Source organism: Electrophorus electricus, chromosome 7, assembly GCF_013358815.1.
Source record: "Electrophorus electricus isolate fEleEle1 chromosome 7, fEleEle1.pri, whole genome shotgun sequence".
In the NCBI taxonomy this organism is placed as follows: Eukaryota; Metazoa; Chordata; class Actinopteri; order Gymnotiformes; family Gymnotidae; genus Electrophorus; species Electrophorus electricus.
The window spans coordinates 3780112-3797006 of NC_049541.1; the positions used below are offsets into that span (position 1 = coordinate 3780112).

A 16895-nucleotide genomic window follows, 5' to 3' on the forward strand; every position below is an offset into this window, starting at 1 on the left:
GATCGCGAGACGCGCGGGGGGAGCGGTGGGGGGTAAAACGCTACTTTGCAACTCGCTTTGGACTGCACGATCTCCGCCGAGACCAGTCGCCGTGATGGGTCAATCGCTGCCTCTTACTGGGATTTTATTATTTTTTTAACGGTTCTCGTGCCCCACCTGCTGGATAGAACTCGCGCGGCCTCAACCCGAGGCCTCGAGCCTTATCCTCGAGCGCTTCGCGAGCCTTCCAGTAAATCCCGACCCCTCCTGCCCTCTAGTGTTTTCTGCGCATCGACCCACCGCTCGTTAAGACCTCGTAGCGCCGCACATACTAATGAATAAGCCTCGAAGCCTTCACACGTCGGGAGCCTACGTGTTATTGCTTGTAAAACAATGCGTTTGTCGGCCAAAATCAGTGGAGTGAGAAGTGCTGAAACGACACGAGGAAATGCAACGGTGTGTGTGTGTATATCTATCTATCTATCTATCTATATATACACATACATACACAAAAATTATAATTCAAGGCAGAATAAATTCGTTTTACATATGAAACGACAATTACATTATATTCTCTTCGTCCATTACGATCTCTACAGAATTTATAGGTGTGGTGTCATTTAAAATAGAGTCTGTACATTTCCATATAATACTTGGTATTTGCTTTTCAAAGACACTATACTCAAAGTCAAACAAGCAGGCTTATTTGTGTGAAATAAAGCAACATTTATTTTGTAACATTACAAGAACTACATACTTCAAGGGGAAAAATCCTATGAAACGAAATCTTGTCTCTGGCAATTCATAACGTCTGATTCGCTCCCGTCCAATCTCAGGCAGGTTATAGCGCCTCTGGTACTTTATCAGTATTAACCTTTTACAGCTCCCAATTCTCTGAATGTATCCTTAACAGGCAGTCAGTCTCGCAGCTGGTTAATTCTGACATTGTCATGTCAAAAGTACTTAAGTTTGGTTGTTAGTTGAACACAAACACAGGACTTCGATGCTGCCAATGAAACAAAACCCACATCCAGGGACTTCCAGGATTTTCTCTTTTTGCACTAGACCATGTGCTATGAAAAAAACCTAACCAGAAAACCTAATTTGTTCATTGTCATGGATGTTTACAGACTTGTGTAAGTGCAAAGTACACGGAACTAAAGGAAACCAGATTAATTCAATAATTTTCTACAAAAAATACAAACATGAAGATATGTTTTAAATATTTCATTTCTTGTTTAAACTATCAGTTGCAGTGCACATTGACGTCAGATACTAGTAATGGGAATATTATCCATACGATGAAAACACTATGCATACAAGTAGTGAGGGCCCTAAAATGGTTAAAATGACCTTTTCGCCTGCAGCTGTAACATTGGCAACAGCTCCGTCACAATTAACTGCTGTGTAGTCAATCAATAGGCAATGAAAAAGGTGAAAGTTTTAAATCAACAGCGGGACCCTAATGGCAAGGTTTTCTAAGGTGCTGAAATATGGGACTAATGGTAATGATATTAAAATCTGATTTGATGCTGAATATGGATCTGCAAAGCATGAAGATGGCAGGGTTAAATAGGATGACAAAGCAACCATCAAGAGTGTCTGCAGTGGAGATGAATCAAAGTTTTGACAATTATAATTGTACATTAAATTATTAAACAAAACAAACAAAAAAAACAAGACAAAACAAAACAAAAAAAAAAGCCAAACAAAAAAACCCCAGTCAATTCCAGACTGTGCTGAATCTTCAGAGTTGAAGTGGATAATCTGGTACACCTCACATTTGTATTGACACTATACAAATTAAATCCACATCAAAACAACTGGCGAGGAAAGGAGGGGCAAAAAACAAAACAACAACAGACCAAAAAAACAACAAGTAAGAAAAGTAAGAAAAAACACTACCAAAGCAAAATAGTAAAAGCTAGTACTAGTCTCCAAACAAGAGGGCCCAGTTCAGGAGGCCCATCCACAGGCCTCTGTGAGAGAGTACTACTGCCAATGCACGCTAGCGACCAAGCAAGCCACAGACAAAGAGCACAGACACCCCCTTCAGTTTGCTTGTGGGAAACAGGGACACAAAGAGAGACTCTCACCTGTCTGTCCTGCTGATGTCACCTATAGCACGACCATCACTGTTACTTTGGGCTTTTTCTCTCATTTTTTAAAAACACACATATACGCACTCATGCGTGTTTGCGTGTGTGTGTGCGCATATATATATATATGTGTGTGTGTGTGTGCGTGTGTGTGTAATATATATATACATACATATACATATATACACACATATACAGACACACATACATACATATACACATATATAGATTTTTTTTTCCCCACCCAGCATTCATAGGTCAAAATCACCAATGTGACTCAAGGGGCTTGATCCAAGAACACGCTGACGTTTGATATCTGGTGCTTGATTCCCAATTTCCTAAAACAAGTGGGGTGATTAAAAAAGAAAAAAAAGAAAAAAAAAAGAACTCGCTTAAGGGACACTACCTGTGGTGGAAGCATGCTGATTATGACTGCTTTATTGAGCTATTATTTTCTTACAGTCCTGCAGCCCCAGAAGCTGAGCATGAGAACACGCTGCTCCACTGTCACTGGAGCGAGCTTTAGATGCTCCAGGAGGTTCAGATAACTGTCGAGACACACAAGACAACAGTGCTGCCCGACTCCAGTCTGCTGTGCTCTAGGAGCACAGGGGTGTTTAAGAGACACACTAACTCTTGGAGCTTTGCTGTGGGCTTTATGCACTTTTCAGCTAATTTTCTTGTGAACCTAATATAGAAAGTTTGCCATGTGGAGGAGATTGCAGAGAAATCATCAAGCCATTAACTGCCACAGCTAAATCTAGCAGGCTAACACGCGCCGTTCTATTGCATTATGTTCTGCTTCAACGAAAAATGGTCTAAAACGAAGAGCAGAAAAAAACAGAAGAAACTTCAGATCATTCAGCCCTTCCTTCTTTCCAGAACTTTTCTGCCTTTGTCTAAAAAAAACCCCAAAAACAAACGAACGAACAAACAAACAAAAAAAACAAAACATCAAAGCCATTTGCTAAGCCTCCCCCTCACAGCAGAGGGCAGGTGACTTCTCTCAGCCTCTCCCCTTCTGAACCTTCACCAGACTCCAGGCAGAAAACTTTCCTCAAAGTTGAATCCTTCTTCAGTGACTCCTAGCACCATTTTTTGGAGAGGAGACTGCCACCGCACCTGCCACCAGCACATAAAAACAAACCAAAACCCCTTAACCTAAAAAACCTAAATCACATCAAAACTTTCCTTGGCAGATTTTCCCCCATTCTCTCAGAGATGTCTGGTGGCAATCCCTGAATGTTAGATCTCAACTTTGAAGGGAAACGTTTTCCCAGAATCAGCTGCTTGAAAGCGTTTTAACTTTCATATTTTTATTGATTCACTTCTTGCATTTTAAAGACGTCACCCCCTCTTCCAGCTTTCACCTTGTGGAGACGACAGAGCGAGCTTGGGGATTTAGTTGGGTTTTTTTTTTGTGCTTTTTTTATTTTTATTTTTGCATGTCGTTTTAAGAGAACTTCGTCTTCACTCAGTCTCGGGCGGCACTGCAAGGCGTGTGGCTGCTGGACTGCAGCTGGCCGAGAGAGAGGAGGCAGGGAAGGGGCCTCCCACCCCCGCCCTCCCCCATGACCCCCAGGAGGTGCCCTCACGGTTTATGCGGAGTTGCAGATCGAAGATCTTGTGTGGTTTCCCTCCCGCATCGTCTCCTCCTATGCTGCGTCTCCTCCTCTCTCCTCCTCCCCCCTGTCCTCAGCGGCTGGCGGGGTGACTTCCCCCCTCCACGTTCTCTCTCTCTCTCTCTCTTCTGGTCCTGCTTGTCCTCTCTCTTTTTTTCACGCGTGTGATTGGTCTGATTCTCTCCTGTTGCTCACACCATGGTGCTTCAGTTGTAACAGTGGAAAACGGGCATCCATGTTTGTTCTTTTTTTGTATTTACCCAGATTTAAAATGCTGACGAACTAAGCTCAGCACGGGCCTAGCTCCCGTTCCAACAACCTGAGGGCACAGGAAAAGGCGCTCTACTATTATTACTGCCACAGGAGGGCCACATTTGATATATACAACTAACAACAGTTGAGGAAAACACACAGGAATAAAACAGCCACTTCTCCCACAGGAGGGGCCCATCAGTACAACATATGACAATATTGCAACACATCACCACATGCGTTTTGTATTGTGGGAGATTACAATATAAAACAAATGCTCTCAGTGAAACTGTCAGCAAACTGACAGTGACTGTGTATTTTATGTTACAAGGTTATTTGTTAAAATAGCAGTGGTAGCTCAGTGAAGGTTGTAATCAGAAGGTTGCCAGTTCAAGTACCACCACTGCCAAGTTGCCACTGTTCGGCAACTTGGTTTTTTGTTTTTCACAATACCAAAGTTATGCTGTTCCTTATCGAACAAAGCCAAAATCACTTGGAGGTGAATTGATGTGTACTGAGCCGTGGCGCCCCTGTGTGGGATTAGGCTGTCGTTACAGGTCTGCTTCAGCATGGATGTACCTACACACTCATGTCGTGCTACTCTGGTTATTCTCTCTGGTGTTGGGGTGGAGGTGGGTGTGGGTGCGTGAGGTCTCTTACACTCTAATACTGTGAGAGTCCAGTCACTCCGCCATGTTGGTATGCCCGTTCACCCTGATAAGTGGAATCCTGGGACAGTGCCACATCCATCTGAGACTTGAACTCATCACCCAGGTAGCTGTCCTGTGGGGCAAGAGAACAGGAACGTGTCCTTTCACACTTCTCAGCGTGTTCCCACATGGACCAAGACCACCTGTATATGCTGAGGTATGGACGAGTACATGAACACTCGCATGTGTATGAAGTGTGACAGGCTATGCTGTGTAGGAGAACATGTAATGTACTTTACACAAGCATGGACACACACACACACGCTTCTCAGAGACAGCCAGGGATAGTTGCTATAGTGAAAGTCCATGACTGCTGTGTGTGTCCTGTCTGCGTGTGTAGTGTGTGTGCTGTACCTGGGAGAGTTCAGGCTGGGACAGGCCTGGCTGGCTCATCTGTGATGGCTGGCTCATGGTGATATAGCCCTGGGTCAGCGGGCCCTGCGAGAAAGGCTGGGACACCAGGTCCTGGCTGGCCTGGCTGCTTGCCATGTTAGCCTGCCCGCTGCCATGGTTACCAACACCGCGGTTCCTCTGACGACCCCCGCGTCCACCCGTCTTGCCTTTTGGAGCTCCTCTGCCTGAGCGCAGAGAAAAGGCACGAAACAATAAAGGGATTACAAAGGAATTCTCCAGCGTTAAACTAAAAAAACAAGCCTTTAGAATGCTACACAGTGAAAAATTATGCCCTGGGGTTATATCCTCTGGAAATCTATGTGAGAAAATGATTTGGTCACTGCCTGTAACTCAAAAAACAAAGCATTTGACAAAAACTATTTAAAAACTGCTCTGAATGCTGGATAAAACATATGTTGGAGGTTCAACACCGGAGTTATCCATTAAGACAGCTAGAGGAAAACCCCAAACAGGAAGGCATGTCAGACAAAGGGCCACCAGTTACGGATGTACAAACGCATGGATGCATTGTGATAGTGGCAGATCAAACTGATGGTGCAGATTCAGTTCGACTGGTTCACCTTGATGTCAACAATGTCAGAATCGATTAGAATACTATTTATTAAAGCATGGAATGTTTGTCAAAAATAATAATTGTGTGGCCCTTTTCAAATGTTAAAATCCACTAAATGAAAAAAACCCAGTCTTTTTTCGAGTGTGGGCAAGTTCATTGAAATAATACTGAATTGTACGAAAGTAACTCCTCCCTGGGCAGTGACACGGGGCAGCGAGAGGTGCTGTCCTACCTGCAGCGGGGCCGTTCACCTGGCCCAGGTAGCCCGGTGGGGGCATGGGGGGCATGACCAGGTTGAAGGGGATCGGAATATTCATGGAGGCCATGGGGTTTGGCCCGGCGCCGATCATCCCGATCTGGTCGTGAGTCTGGAAGTACATGTTTGAAGGACGCCCTGCAACAACAAAGCATTACACGGGGCGTTTATCTTGGCTCGTGGCCAAATTCTTATAGAGAGATGAAAAGTTGCATTGTGTTGCGATAAAGCAAGGGAGGCTGGTGTTGGCCTTCCTCACCGGTGCTGCTGCGGTCGTACACCGAGCCCGGAATCATGGCCTCACGTGCGTCGTACATGGCAGTGCTCATGAAGCGAGCTCCCTGAAACGAAACACACACACGGCATTTAAGAGGGGCACGAGTCGTAGGTTTAATGTATGCATGTGTCTCAAACAATGTAACATGGCAACCTGCCAAATTTCTCAGTGTTTTTCAGAGAAGGCTTTGCCATGTTACAACGGCATTATGATTAATGCACTGGAGGAAATACAGTTCCCTAAGGTCTGTTTGGACACAGGAGATGTGGAGCATGGCTCCATTCTGCAGGTCATCTGAGGGACAGACCTCACCGAACCAGCGCCTTTGGAACTGGAGGTCCATGGAGTGCTATTAAGTTCATCTTTAACTTATATCCAGCCCAGCATTATACTGGTCACATCCTGAATTCACCTAGAGATCACTAAGCATAAACATGCTCCAACATTGCCGATAGATTCCTGGTCAGAACCAGAATTAAAAACACAGCAATATATAGCAGGTGCCACCGAAGTAAATTCTAAAGAAGATTCCAGCCGAGTATCTGCAGTACTATAGAAAGAGATGTAGAGATATTCAAAACTGTAGTGAAGTACACATTTGTACAAATTCAGAAGCATTTTGCTTTCACAGTTGAACGACCTCTGTCCAAAAGCATCCCATTTTGTACTTCACTACAATTTTCTAGTTACAATTTCATTACTCTCTCCATCCATCCATGCTTCTATCTACGGCATTCTAATACTGGACATTACAGACTAAAGACATCCGTTACATAGGCAGCAATGAAGATAGGAAAACTCAAAACAAACAACAAACAAAAAACAAACCGATCTACACACTCTGAACTTTACATCTATTAGAAAAATGTGGGGTTGGTTCCTAAAGTTGGTTCATCCTCCTTAGAACTTCAGAAGCACTTTGCTTGCACAGCTGATGAAGGACCTTTGTCCAAAATGTCCCATTTCTCTGGAAACCTTATATACTGGCAATTTTGATTGTCTACATTTACATTTGTCACACAAATATTTTTTTAATTATTTGTTTTTGGGGATGGAAAAAAAGAAAAGTCCAGGAACTGGTGTTGTAGTAAAGTCACAGAAGACACAGCTGCAGTGGGACTTCTTTGATAGGGCTGCGACGAGGCCGGTAGTCCTTAGCCTGTGTTGTTGGCAGTGCAGAGGCAGGTCTACCTTTTTGGCAATTGTTTCAAACTCACTTACACTTGATAAGGACTGAGATATGTACACAGCCTCAGACAACTTTTTTGCAGACAGCAAGACACACCATTAACTAGTAGACAACAGTATGGCTAAGTTACCTTGGTGTAATGAACACACATATCAAAACTTTAATAACCTAAAATTAGAAGTTATTAAAATACAATAAATTAAAAAAAATAAAAAAAATAAAAGAGAGTGAAAGGCTCACAGGGTTGATGGTGTTGACAAGCTTGCGGGGTTTGCTGAACTGCATGAGGCTCTCCCTCAGGTTGTTGAGGGGCCCTTCCACCAGAACCTTCTGCTCCTTGTAGTAGTTCAACAGGTGGTTCCAGAGTGGCTGCTTGGATAGAGCCTTAGGGTTCCCCACAATGATCACACCGTATCTGATAACACGCGCACGCACGCACACACAAAATGAATGTTTATTTAAGACCCATCCTCAATACATCCACTATGCAGTTCTCGGCTATGGATCTTTCATAAAAAGCAGCTTGTAGTGATGAATTGCCTGAAATGAAGAACTTAGTCCCCAAGCAGTGGGTAATTTCACTCTTGGAAGGCCAAAGTGTTTAGTGCTGTCAGTCATCTAGTGCTTTATAAATAGTTGATTGTATATGGTCTGTAATGGAGGCAACCAAAATAAAACAAAAAACATACATTATACACGAGCCAGTACATACCAACACTAAAACTTGTGCACGCAGGTGCAAGAACTGGAACTCTGCTTCACAAACCCCTCCCCCAAACTCCCCATCACCAATCACAAGCGGGTCTGAAAGTTGTAACGGCCTTGCGTTACCTGGCCCTGGTCAGTGCGACGTTGAGCCTGCGTGGATCGTTGAGGAAGCCAATGCCCTGGTGCTCATTGGCCCTGACGCACGACAGGATGATGAAGTCCTTCTCCCGCCCCTGGAAGGCATCCACGCTGGCAATCTCCACTTCCTGGAAGAGAGCCAGACATGCGCTGCGTGATTAAGGTGTCCACCCCACGCACGCTAGCAGCCAGGATGAGGTGGAGTCTAGGCCACGCTCAGCGCCCTGCTGTTTCTCAACATCACGCTGGTGTGACTCACACGTGAGCGTTCTGCCATTACTGAATTATGTGCACTATAAAACAAAGGCAAAATGAACTCGTGAGTAAACTGAAGGAGGAGTACAGTGAGCGAGCTCTCATACAGCTGTGTGTGAATGTGAGCATGTGAGAGTCTATGTGCAGGCGTGTGTATGTGTGCGCGCGTGTACCTGGTAAAGCTTTGTGTGCAGGGAGCCGCTGAACTGCATGTACTGCACCAGGTAGGACCGCTGGCCCTCGTACGGCGTGATGATGCCAATCTGGTCGGGCTTAGCTCCTGCCTTCAGTAGTCGAGTGGTGATCTTCTCCACGTTCGCCGCCTCCGTCCTGCACGCACAAACCAGTGACCTTTGCAAGCTGTACAAAACGTGCTTTGGCACATGCTGTGTATTTCCATGATGGTAAGCAGCACTTCTGCCTTGGCCCAGGTAGGTCAATCACACACAAGGGGCTGGGTATTAATAAAAAATTTTCAATATCGATATATTTGGTATCAAATAACAGAACTTTTGAACACTCTGCCATGCTGAAACAGTTCACCCGATGGCACCCAGCACCCACTTCCAGTCCCAGCCTATAAGGGCTAAGCAACTGAAGGTGGAAGGTCACACCTGTTGAGGTAGGAGGTCCCGGAGCTGGCGATCTCCTCCTGGCCCTGAGTCACGTAGAAGAACATGGGCTTATCTGGCTGGGGCCACTGGAAGTCAAAGCCCTTCTTGATGCGGTCGGCTGAAGTAAAGCAGAAAAAAAGGAGGAGAAAGGGAGGAGAAAAAAAAAAGAAAAAAGGATAACTCTCCAAATATGTTCAAGTCTAGTTATGCCTAGTATCAAACTACTGATCAAGGTATCGAGTATCAAAATACATATTTGCTGATGTATATTTATATACACACACACACACACACACACACACACACACACACACCCCTAGTTGGCGTCAGGCATACCAGCAGTGACTCCGTTCTGCAGCGAGCCCTCGTAGAAGATGTTGGAGGGGAAGGCGCTGAGCGCGGGGTGCATGCGATACTGCACCTGCAGACGGATGGGCCTGATGCCCAGTACGACCAGCCTCTCGAACAGGGACTGCGACAGCCCCGCCTTGGCCGCCTTCTTACACATCACCACGGGGCCGAGCTGGCAGTGGTCGCCCACCAGGATCAGCTGAGGTTGCGGCGGAGAGAGGAGAGAGGGCAGGGAGGAGACGGTGTCATCACAGCGAAGAATGTTCACTTTCGCCCATCAGAAATTCAGGTTTAGTTACTACATTGGGTTTCTTATGGCGTTTCCTTCAGGATCTGACTAGAACCACGTTGGTGATGCTTGACCCAAAGCCAACGGCTTCGAGAGGCAACCTACTTCACCAGTAAAGGGAAATGTGATTAGGTGTTCACTCTGGACTCGGAGAGGATTCAACTCAATGGCTCCAGCACATCATGTCAGCAAGTTGGCATGTGGGTACTACCTGCTTGGCTCCCAGCACCACTGGCACCATGCATTCGGGCTCCGTGGCCTGTGTGCTCTCGTCGATCAGGATGGAACGAAACTGCATCTTGGCGAGGCGGGGATCACCTGCTCCCACGCAGGTGCAGCAGATCACATCTGCATTCTGAGAGAGAGAGAGGGAGAGGCGAGAGGAGAGAGGTGTTGCAGAAAGGATACATCTGTTGCTATGGTCTGCAAACACGTGATTGTGCTACCTGACCTGCACTTATTTTGAGGGGGAGGATAAAAAAACAAAAAAACAAAAAAAACAACAAAAAAAAAACACCTTCACATTACTTGTTTAAAAAAAAAAAAAAGTTTACACAAGATAGGAAGGACACCAACACAAAAAATGAAGAATTACATTCTTCACTGTCTGTACTCAGTAAGTCCACTGCAGATAACTGCAGATGTGCAAGCTGTTGAGTAGGTGCATACTTAAAAGAAGTGTGTGTGTGTGGCGGGGGGTGTACCATGAGCAGCTCTCTTTCTGCGGTGCGTTTCAGGGCTCTGTAGCGTTTCTCATCTGAGGAAGACAACTCTCCAGTCTCATCCTTCAGCTGCTGAAGCTTCTGCAGCTCTGGCATACTGCACCCAGACCAACACACACAATACACATGCGCACACATTACTTATATGAACATTTTCGCATGCCTTTATGTCGTCTCCAGGCTGGTTCATTATCTGGAGCTGGAGGACAAACAACTATAAAACAGCTTCCCATCATCATTATCATCAAACAGCACCTGTCCTGGCCACAGACCCGTACAAGTGTCCTCCTGGGTGCCGATCTCGGCATAAACCATCACTAAATCGTCAACATTGCAGCCCGCTCGCCCTTCAAACACATTGTGTGTGCCACTGGGCTGAAGCAGTGTTTTTTTTTTTTCTTCCACCTGTCCATGTTGCGGATCTGGTTGTGCAGGGCAAGGAAGGAGACGGGCGAGTCGATGGCCTCTCGGCTCTTGGCGCACAGACGCACCACCTTCAGCCCCGTCTGGTGGATCTTCTCTGTCAGCTGATCCACGGCGATGTTGCTGGGGGCACACACCAGTACGGGCCTGGTGCCAGAAGGCAAAGGGCAGACAGGACAGTCACACCATGGTTAATGTTTACCTCACATGAAGCACAAGGTTTCCCGTCCCTGTGGCTTGTGAGTAAGATGCATGGCTAACAATACACTAGACTTTAGTTTTGAGTTTTCCAAGCAAGTCTGATGTTCTTATTGGGGGTTTTCAGAGTGATGGGTTAAATGACAGGTGTTTATAAAGTGTGCACTGTAACTATGTTTAAAGATGCAAACACCTTAATGGAATTAATAATGGTCATCTTTCTGTTACACAAAATATTTCGAATTATTATTTTCTTCCTAACAGAGGCACTTCACCCCACATTCCGAACACACTGATATAAAATAAAAGACACTCTGTGCCAGAAGACACAAAAAGTTCTGTGAACATAAAAATAATTATTTTTGCACACATTTCCTAATAGGTTGGGAATTTTTATTTATTTCATAAACTTGGCTAGGCCAGGGATTTCCTGAGATTATTAGTGGATGAGAAAAGAATGAAGTCTGAACTATTTGAAGCGAACTCTCCTCTTTGTAAGGCAAATGAACTAAATTCCACACTGCCATCTGTCTATTCTATTTCGGTATAACTGATCTCACTTCGCTATACTTTCGACATGCTTGCATTTTCTGCTAAGTCAGTGCAGAACAGGTTTTAAACCTGTAGTGGGCAGTCAGGCCCTTCTAACCCTTCAGAGAGTACCAAAAACATATCTTTTTAAAAAGTGTATGCAATAAAAATATAAATCACATACACACACTCATAAGAAGATTCCAGGTAAATGACTGCAGTGTACTGTAGTAAGAGACGTAGAGATATACAAAATGATAGTGAAGTACAGAGTTTCCAGCGAAACAGGACATTTCAGACAGAGGTCCTTCATCAGCAACGTTCTGTTTCTCTGGAAACTCTGTGTACTTTACTTCAGTTTTGAACATCTATCCATAGACATATGGACAGACATAAATGCACACATACATAGACTCACACGTTTCATAAATAAAAGAAACAAAACAAAACAAAAATAAAAATAAAAACAAGTTAATTAACCTATATAGGTTACTTTACCTATTCTTGTTTACTATAGGATGCATTTCTATCCATGAGTGGAACTAATCAAAACTGGTCATGAACAATCACAGTTCCAAGTAAACATAAAAACAACGTAGTCTAGTAACATTAGTTACGTCTTACCCATTGCCCTGTCTAGCCAGGTGGTAAACAATGGTTGCTGAGGTGACAGTCTTGCCAGTACCTGGAGGGCCCTGGATTAGACTGAGGGGACGCTGCAACACAGTTTTCACTGCATACACCTAAAGCAAACAAACATAACTTTCTAAATATGACAGAACAAAACATATGACCCAGTATAGACAAGATGTAACTAAATGCCAGCAATAAATATGCAGGAAAAATAAAAAATAAATCGCAGGACCTAGCAGCTATTGAAAAGATTAAACACAACAGAAAAGATTAAACACAACAGATTAAATACAACAGAAAAGATTAAACACAACATTAAACATCTTCACATCTGAGGAGAGTAATTTTTATTTAGAGGGCCAAGGGAGTGTGCCCCTTAGAAGCAAGAGGCTGGAGTGGCACATCCTATGCTCCTGCCCACCTGTGAGTGGTTGAGGTCAGGCAGGCCTTGAGCAGTAAAGCGCTTGGGCAGCTGGCACTTGATGATCACATCCTCCACCTCGTGGCCCAAAAGCTTGTGGTAGATGTAGCCAGACACTGAGGTCTCGTCCACTGCAAATGTCTTCAGAGCACTCTGCATACTGGGATGCAAAGGAGACACTCACTCAGCAACTCTCCAGTGGTGATGACGGAAGGCAGCAGAAGCAAATCCCAAATTCATGTACATAATTAACCAATTAAAGCCCAAATGCAAACACATAATTAACCAGTCAAAAAGAAGCTTATGTTACCGACTACCAACCAATAAAATTAAATTAAATATTATATTTCACACAATACTGACAATACAGTAGTCAAAACTGATTAAACAAAAATAGTTACTAAGTGTGTGGAACATATAAATTGCTCAAAAAAATAATAATAATAAAATTTGCCCCAAGAAGTCACTAACCGATCAAAAGATGTGGATTTCCACACAAAGTCCACCTGGAAGTTGTGGGGCACCTCTACGGGAGCCCCAGCGCTGCTCCTTAGCTCAATGGCAATCTCGTCTCCGTAATCTGGGAGGGACCACTTAAGGACGACCACTTACACATGCGCTCGCCTACCAAAGACAACTTCTCATGATCAGGCTACAGTTAGCGCTTCAGCAAACACAGTTCCTCAGCTTGCTGCCCAGCTCCAATTATTTATTTGTTTAATTATTTAAACAGATGGCAATTCAGAGTCACTCGCAAGCGCATCTCCGAGTACGTGAACAACCCACTAAATTAATAAACTATGTTTAAGTACAAGTACAGCAGCGACTCTGCCCTGTGAGATGTGCAGGAAGGATACTGTCAGGCACCTTGATGACATGTCCAATACCCTTCCAGAGAGGAGCCATGTCCCCCTTGTAACGCAGACAAATCTCGTCCCCTTGCATCAGACGCATATCTGCAACAGAGTACAGACGGTAATCTTCACAATGGCCCATTTTTAATGTACTTGGTTTTATCAAAGGGTTTGCCCTTATATCCATCACATACATAATACGTCTTAAACCAAGTCCCATACATACTAACAAACGCAGACACACCAACTCACCCACTCAGACAAAAAACACACCCACCCACATACACCCACACACACGGACGTGTCCGTGCATACATCGATGAGGGATGCATGGGGCACAGAGGCGGGGATGGGATGGATATGAGCCACTGGTAGACACAGAAGATGACGAAAGTAAATATTACCACCTGAATCCGTCTTGGGAAGAGTGAAATAAGCAATCCTCTTTTTATTCAGGCCCAAGTCCCACCTGACAGTTATATTATCTTGGGTCTACAACAAAACAAAACAAAACAAAACAAAACAAAAAACAAGAGTATTCAGAAAAGAAGGAAATTCATCAGAACTATTACAAATATCTCTCGCACCATTTCTGTGTACCACTGCCCTTCTTGCGAACTAGTGACTTTAATGCAAACAGTCAGGTATCTGGCTGCAGGAACTGGTAGAGTCACTATTGCAGGCAGCGAACGAGCAGTGCTCTGAGTGTACCTGGGACTCTTTGAGCTTCTTGTCATAATCGGCCTCCAGTTTGACCAGTGGCCCGAAGATGTTCTGATACTGGTAGGCGTCCTCGTATCGCAGCAGCACATGCTGGGGCTCCTCATCCACGCCGGGCTTCTCTAGGTCCTCCAGCGTTGCAGTGGGGTTCTCCTGCAGAGAGCAGAGTGAAAGCGCATGAAGGGACACGTTGTACCAGGGACTCTCGACAGTGCCAGCGTCACACAGAAGCTCGAGTTTAGAGAAGCCTTTGATTATGCTGGAGTATTGCTATGCAAATCGCATCAACTTAGCAGCTTTATCATGTCACACTCCCTGCTAAAGTTAGACTTCAATACACCAAATAAAAGGCATTCATACCATGCCATCCCATTCCTCCCTATATTCAGAGCACATTTTCTGAATGAAAATGTTGGGCGGTCACAGAAGGTTCCGGTACCTTCCAGAGCTCTTCCAGTTTGTTGATCTGCTGGGCTGTGATCTGGCGTGCCCTCAGTTGCTCCTGCTCAGATGGGATCTTCACCAGCCAGGACAGGAAGCAGCGGTCCTGGATTAGAGGCTGCCACTGAGAACTGTCCCAGTTAATATCCTTCAGACTGCTCTGACTGGCGCACGGCTGCCTGAACACCCAAACAAACACACACACAACCCCCAAACGGGTCCATTGTACTTTCACGATCAGGTTAAACAGGCAACAAGTTCCTGACAACTCAGCTCAAACGAGCCTTGTAAACCAGAACCAACTTTCAAATTTATAAATCGGTCTCAGAATCGAATGTGCACAGTCCATTTGAAGACCTACACTCACATGGCTGGAGTACGCCAAGTGCGACGAATAAGAGCAAGCCAGTGGCCTTACCTGCACAGGAGCACCACCACAGAATCAGCCTTGGCTGGGATGAAGCCCAGGAGGAAGACATTGCGGCAGCCACAGTTGTAACACTCCAGCACAGTCTCCCCCAGCGGCCCATCCTTGTGCAGGGTCACCTCCTTACACTTGGCCCTTACCAAATGGTTGACAATATGGCTGCGAGAAAAGGAGGAGGGGAACGTGGAAATCGACAATATCAGCAGTGTCTGACTTAACTTGACACAGTGATGTGAAACGTAAACATAAACAAAAGTTCCTCAACTGACCTGCCAGAGGTGTTGCCACGACCATTGCAAAACCATTTCTTGCTGGTATTGCAATATACCACACAAGCAGGATCATGGATACCACAGTAACTTGACGAGGACAAAAATAAACAAACAAATAAGAATAATAATAGTATTAATAATAATAACAATAATAATATTAATAATATCACCAACACTGCTGAATAACTTGCCATTACTTAAGACTAAATCATAGGCTAGAAATTCAAGAATCAATATCTTAGCTGTGAGTTCAGTGATCTAGGTACAAATAAAGACACGGATATACGTAGCTAATAATAATAAAAACAACGCTATTATTTTTTTAAAAAACAATTCAGATTAAAGCTATAGTTAAATTACCTGCAGGCATGCACAGGGAGATCCTTGGTGTAATAGGTATCCTCTTCATCTTCTTCAAAATTCAGCTCAGCCAGAAGTTGACTAGGTTTTACAACAGCATCCTCGCCATTCTGTAGGACTCCGTCTGGTCCATTCACCTTCACGCATACAAACCGATTTTTTATTATTATTTAATCCCCGCTGAATTAATAATTGCACAAAAGAAACGGGAAACTAACTTCGTGACCTGACGGGGAGCGTGAACAAGCCCCACGTTACTCGAGCTGTTATGCGTCTCTCCCCTGTATAGCTAGCATAGCTAACCTGGCTAAGATAGCGCAGCAGCAGCTGGGAAGCGGGCTAACTTTTTGCCACGCTAACTGACTGGCTAAATGAACAAGCCGAACCTGCTTGCGATTAACCCAAAATAACGCATCGTACACGACGGCTGTACGGTCCATTCAGGTACGGTATAGGCGTTTTCCTTATAGCAACAGCTAGCTAATTTTAGTCAGTGAGACTGTGTGCGCTAACGTCATTAGCAGCGCGCACGCTATCTCGGCGCGAGGTTAGCCGCGATGCTAACCGAGCTCGAGCGCCAGGAGGCGAGCTTAGCTGCGATGCTAACCGAGGCGTAACGCCACAGCGTTTCTGGTTACGCGGAAAGCGACAAGACCCGCTAATTCCGTGGCACGACTCGCTAGCTTGCACACAGAACACATACCTGGTTGTCCAGCTGGCTCTGCGTTTGGCCCTGGGTCTGCGTCTGGCTTGGCAGTGTGAAATCGGTGAACTCAAACTCCGAGCCCTGGGTATCAGCTCCGAGCAACTCCGCTTCCTCGGTGTCCAGGAAGGTGAGTGTCTGCGAGCTCGGGCCGTACGCTTCTACACTCATTTTTTAAATCCCAACCAGCGACGTCCGCCTTCACAATTCAAGCAGAACAAAACCCCAAAACCGATAGTATGGAAATGTAAAAACAAACGTGTTCGCGGTATTGTTTTTGTCTGAACTTGGACGCGAGCGACGTTATACAAATGCAAGCATACGGTTCGGAAGGAAGCTTCAACTCCCACTCGAAATGGTGACGTGAACAGCACAAGAGTTTTACGTCGGCACACAGAGAAGATGACGTGTACACAAGCAAACTCACATTTCACTAAGTTGGCTCGGGAGTGAAAGTGCCAGCGCTCCCCTATGAATATACCAG

General features: G+C 45.0%; 1 protein-coding gene across 2 annotated transcripts; it reads right to left on the reverse strand.

Moving 5' to 3' along the window:
- Positions 1-2247: 2247 nt before the first annotated feature.
- upf1 (UPF1 RNA helicase and ATPase) lies at positions 2248-16749 on the reverse strand. 2 transcript variants are annotated; one of them, XM_035528733.1, is made up of 24 exons: positions 16412-16749; positions 15709-15845; positions 15346-15435; positions 15068-15235; positions 14648-14828; positions 14200-14361; positions 13896-13980; positions 13492-13590; positions 13106-13214; positions 12635-12794; positions 12205-12323; positions 10834-10998; positions 10411-10525; positions 9918-10061; positions 9403-9616; positions 9067-9184; positions 8626-8782; positions 8183-8325; positions 7592-7766; positions 6145-6226; positions 5862-6023; positions 5017-5240; positions 4613-4735; positions 2248-4019 (listed from the first exon to the last, which is right to left on the reverse strand). In XM_035528733.1, the coding sequence occupies exons 1-23, from the start codon at positions 16580-16582 to the stop codon at positions 4616-4618; spliced, it is 3300 nt and encodes a 1099-aa protein (XP_035384626.1). In that variant the 5' UTR covers positions 16583-16749; the 3' UTR covers positions 2248-4019; positions 4613-4615. The 2 variants fall into 2 exon arrangements, with proteins under 2 accessions (XP_035384626.1, XP_035384625.1); XM_035528732.1 differs by having other exon boundaries at positions 13893-13980.
- Positions 16750-16895: the final 146 nt, after the last annotated feature.

Bases quoted from the DNA above. Each gene is read 5' to 3' on its own strand.
- upf1 (XM_035528732.1), bottom strand. From the start codon at position 16,582: ATGAGTGTAGAAGCGTACGGCCCGAGCTCGCAGACACTCACCTTCCTG. The intron at 10,062-10,410 runs GTACACCCCCCG...TCTCTCTCTCAG, and splicing joins CAGAAAGAGAGCTGCTCATG to AATGCAGATGTGATCTGCTG. The intron at 7,767-8,182 runs GTAACGCAAGGC...GCGTGTTATCAG, and splicing joins GTCGCACTGACCAGGGCCAG to ATACGGTGTGATCATTGTGG.